The sequence below is a fragment of the Alosa alosa genome, chromosome 1, assembly GCF_017589495.1.
Source record: "Alosa alosa isolate M-15738 ecotype Scorff River chromosome 1, AALO_Geno_1.1, whole genome shotgun sequence".
Classification (NCBI taxonomy): Eukaryota; Metazoa; Chordata; class Actinopteri; order Clupeiformes; family Clupeidae; genus Alosa; species Alosa alosa.
In genome coordinates this window covers 25247778-25252777 of record NC_063189.1, presented here as the reverse complement: position 1 = coordinate 25252777, position 5000 = coordinate 25247778, and the positions used below count along the sequence as shown (strand labels likewise).

The window sequence follows — 5000 nt, the reverse complement described above, 5'->3', positions numbered from 1 at the left end:
GGACAGGCACAGAGCAGTCATGGTCACCTCTGTACCCGGGAGGGGAACCAACAGTACAGTAGTGTGCTCCCTCCAGAGTTACATCACCAGCCTGATAGCTAAGCTGGGTAGAGTAGGGTGTGGTGTGTGTGTGTGTGTGTGTGTGTGTGTGTGTGTGTGTGTGTGTGTGTGTGTGTGTGTGTGTGTGTGTGTGTGTGTGTGTGTGTGAGTGTGTGTGTGACACCCTGGTCTGTTTCTGTTTTACAGCTGTTTATTTTCCACACCAACACATGGCCGTGATTATCTCAAATCCAAACCACAGACGGGAGAGGTAGAGAGAGAAAAAACGACAAAAGAGAGGGAGGGTGGAGGAGAGTGGGTAGTAAAAGTAGAGGCACATGGAGGAGTTAGGGAAGAGGTCCACAGGGAAGCAAATGGAAAAAGACAGAGATAAGAAGGAAATGTAAACTTAGAAAGACAGGAAACAGGAAGAGAAAGCACAATCGAAAGAGAGTAAGAGCAGACGATTGGAAAAGAGGGAATAAAAGACGGAAAATGGAGGCAGAGAGGGGAGAGAGAGAGAGAGAGAGAGAGGGAGGGATGGGCCAATTGGAGTGATGGGTATGCACACAGTAAGAATGAAAAGAAATGAAAAAGTGCAGACAGTGAGAGAAATGAGAATGTAGGAGTTTAGGAGGCAGTGCAGCCTACATTCTCCTACATTCTCCTACATTCTCATTTCTCACAGAAGGAGAGGAAGGAAAGGAAGAGTACGGGCTGAATGAAAAAGATGCTGCTGCTGCTGCTTATGCTAAACAGACCCACAGGCTAAGTCTGCCACACAAACAATATGAAAACAGATGGGTGGAGGGACGGAGACATGGAAGGGTTGGGAGAGGAATGGATGGAAGGAGGGAGGGAGAGAGAATACTTTTGAAAAGGTGTTTACAGGCTGGAGGTGGAGTGGGAATGCCTGTGGGCTGCAGATCAAGTGAAGGCGAAGCAGAGTGATGGATGAATGGAGGAGAACGAGTAGATGCGTGGCATGATACAGACTCGCTATAAAACAGCCTCCCATTTCATAGGCATTTTGAATTCGTGCATGGACTTGTTGGGAATGATTAGGGTGTTAATTACCCTACCAACACACAACAACACCTCAACAAGAAATTTACACTCCCTTTAAAAACATAGTACAGGGCATTGGATGCTTTCAGAGAAAAGTAAAGCAAGCACGTGTTGTACATCTTGTAGAGCTGAAACTTGTTTGTGTTTTCAAGTGGAATGAGATCAAAACATGGGCAGGCAGGCAAGGAGTGATGAGCCAAATCGCATAGCAGAAAGAAAGCTGCAGCACTGAGCAAAGAGAAAGAGGAGTGGAAAAACAGAGAGCAAGGGAACATCTAAGGGATGACAGGAAGGCCTCCAACAGATTACAAACATGCAGAGCTGAAGTCTGGCACTTGTCCCATGTTTTAGCCAATGCCTCTGGCATTCGGTGAGGGAGAGGAGAGGAGAGGACAGGACAGGAGAGGAGAGGAGAGGACAGAAGAGGAGAGGAGAGAAGAGAGGAGAGGAGAGGACATGACAAGAGAGGACAGGAGAGAAGAAAGAAGGGGAGAGGAGGAGCAGAATAGGGAGAGGAGGAGCAGAATAGGGAGAGGAGGGAGGAAAGGTGGGAGGAAGCTGAATCAACAGCTGCGCCTGCGGCACAGCAACCTAAGGCTTGCAGGCCAGGTGGGTCATTCGGCTCGAACCAACTGACTCAGTTGCTAAAACATTTTGAAGTGGAATTTCTTGGTATAGTCATAATCAACAGCAGAGGTATGTTCAAATTCGCAAACATAGAAGAACGTTTGTCAACAGTTTTCCATTAGACCTGAGTTTTCGGCGAACGTTTGCAAACAATCGCAAACAGTCTGAGGATGTAGTTCTCCGCGAACATACAGTGGAACTGGATGTGAATTTGACGAAGGCAACAATGCAATTACCGTTACAATGGAATGTTAACACCAAATCGTTCAAATTGAATTGTTCAATTGTTATAACTCGGAGAAGCAGAACCCAATCGAACACAACGACGACCAGCCACGAGTTATGTAGTTCTCCCGTCTTAGTTTCAGGTCGTGACCCATTCACAAAGCACTCTGTTTAAGATTACATATTAACCTGTAAAGGCCAGACCTAAGCAAACACACCCTGCTTCACCAGCAAGTAGTATTTCAACAGGTATCCCAACATGGACAATGGACACACACTGAAGTACTTATCCTAGCACAGTTCAAACTTATAAGGCATGTACTTCTTCTTCTACTTTCTCTTCTTAAAAAGTCACAGAACCACCAGCTGTTTTACTTCCATCGTGTAAGTGTGAGTATGTGTCTTTGTCTAAAATGTAAGTATTCTCAAAGGTGACAGTGATTGAGTGTGATTCTGGACAGTAAGATCGGGCTCAGATCTGTTCTGATGTCTAAAGAGGTCCCGTACCCAGGCGAACATGAACACGAGCCAAAAATACATAGAAATCCCTACTGATCTCATTTATGTTGACAATGGAAGTTTACTGTGGCTGGAAAGTGCATTATTTTCTCAGCATTTGGTCAGCATTCCTCTTTTGTGCGTAAACATGAGAGTCCATCCCATGCCCTGACCTCTGAGGCTTCCCTTGATCTAAGCACATTTGTCTGGTTTTTCATTCTCATTTGAGCCTGAACTCCCCTCGGAGACTACAAGACAAATGAGCAGGAGGACCCTGCTCTGGGATGTCTGGTTGTAAGGATAAGGGATCATGAGATGTGTTAGTCTGAAGAAGAAGCAACTATAGATACTTGAGATAGTCTCGCTTGTTACTGGTACAGACATGTGAATGCCTGACATTGGTAAGAAGCTGAAGATGGCTTAGAGCCAAAATGTGCCCGTCTGCTTATCACTTTACACTAATTTCCACAATTTTTAAAAAAAATATACACTGACGTGTGTGTGTTTTTTTGTTTACCCTTAGCTTTGTCCTATAGTTTAATTGGAGTCAAGCGCACCTGCTTTTTTGTTAATGCTTTTCATTTCAGCACATTATAAATCTTTCTCTCTCTCTCTCACACACACACACAGACACACATATATAAACATGTTTCTATGCTACTCTTCCCTGTATTTCTCTCCTGCTACCCCCACACACACACACACACAAACACACACACACACACACACACACACACACTCTCTCTTACCTTCACGCCAGGGGTTGAAGAGCATGTAGATGACTTTGTTGGGGTCATACATGGTGACCACCTCCTCTTCCGGGCCTCGTGTTGCCACGGCGATGCTGTACTTGCCAATCAGAGCTTTGGCTGGGGAGTTGACAGACAGCTTGATCCTGTTGCCATTTTGCTCAACGATCTTGGCCTCCCAGCACTCATCCTCCAGATCATCTACCAATGGGATGATGACGTGCGTTCCCTTGGAGACCAGCGGTAAGGGCCCTGAAAGATTTGAAGAAAATTTGAACACACACACACACACACACACACACACACAAAGACAGACATTCACCAAGGACCATAACTGGATTGCAGTGATCCACTTGAGTGAGTTCAAGATTCAGTCAAACGTATAGGTTCTTCAGAAATCACCCCTTATTGTGAGTGTGTTCGTGTTCAGATCAGTGCATTATGATAGTACCTGGCACATCATGCACACACACATGTGCACACACACACACACACACACACACACACACACACACAGATGAAATATTCCCTGCATGCGCTCAGCAGGTGAGCTGTGTGGTCAATGCTCACTGCTTCAGCAGCACCACCTCAAAGTACAGACAAGCAGAGGGCATGAAGAGGTTACCATCCACCACACTGCTGACCGCACACTGCCCCACTCCCCGCACTCAGCACACCGCTCCTCAGAGCAGCAGAAACCACCAACACCTCCCTTCCTGCCTCCATTGTCCACAAAGGCATGAAGCGGAACCTCTACAGGCACTGGCCACAAAAAAAAGCCTGTCTGCTAAAAACTCAGACCCTTTTTTTCTCCCTTTCTTTCTTTCTCCCTCTCTCTAACACACACCTCTCCAGATAAGTGTATACAGGATTAGATGAGTAAAATATTTCTTAATTAACACTTAAATTGTGTCACTTGGTAGACACTTTTATTCAAAGCGACGGAGAAGAGGAAGAAAGATAGATTGAGACAGGAAATGTTTTTTTTTTTAGACTTTCACCTATTAGAGAAGTGTGGTTGACTCTTTCACTTTCTGCTTTTGACTGCAGACACCACATGTTTTGTGAAATTAGCATGGTGACATCTGAGCTGTTCAGTTTTCCCCCAACTCTGCCTTTGACTCATGAAGTCAGGAGGAAGGAATTTCCATTAGAGACAGGCAAAAAGCCTCAGCTGATTTTCAGGAATTGATCAACAGCAGAGGCTTTTTAAAATCAAATAACTCTTTTGTTTTTGCAGCTGGGAGCCTCCTTTCTGGGGGCTGAATCGTAATTCAGCTACACCCTTCTTTTGGGTCTCCACTCAATCCCCCCCGCCTCAACTTCTCTGTTTTCTCCACCTAAGAGCGAGGTCACCCTGACATCCGGACTTACAGGAGATGTGGGGTGGGGTTGTGGCCACTGAATTATTTCTTCTGAGCAGCTGCTGTGAGCCTGTGATGGACCTTATCAGTGATGTTAGTACCAGCGTGTGAGCTCCCTACCTCACACACACACACACACACACACACACACCCTCGCACACACACAAATACACACACACGCACACACGCCCTTTCTCTCCCTCACATATGGAGGATTTGTAATGATTTGTGCAATAGGACCAACACCCCAAGCAAAGTGTCAGTGTCTGAGTGAGATAGAGCTGGTATGCAAGAGGAATGTCTCCTCTATTTGCTGCAGCTGCTTCTTGCAGCACCGCACAGATCTGGCTGAATCTTACAATACACACACGCATCATGTTCAGCTAGATTTGCGCAATGCTGCAACAAGTAAGGCATTGGGCAATGCGCC

At 45.8% G+C, this 5000-nt stretch overlaps 1 protein-coding gene across 1 annotated transcript in view; it reads right to left on the bottom strand.

The window, feature by feature from the left end:
* tgm1l1 (transglutaminase 1 like 1) overlaps positions 1-5000 on the bottom strand; it is a 21302-nt gene that overhangs the window by 9724 nt on the left and 6578 nt on the right. Inside the window, exon 4 of the mRNA XM_048247742.1 lies at positions 3207-3458. Coding sequence (XP_048103699.1) covers positions 3207-3458 — 252 coding nt within the window. The remainder of the gene's footprint in view (positions 1-3206; positions 3459-5000) is intronic.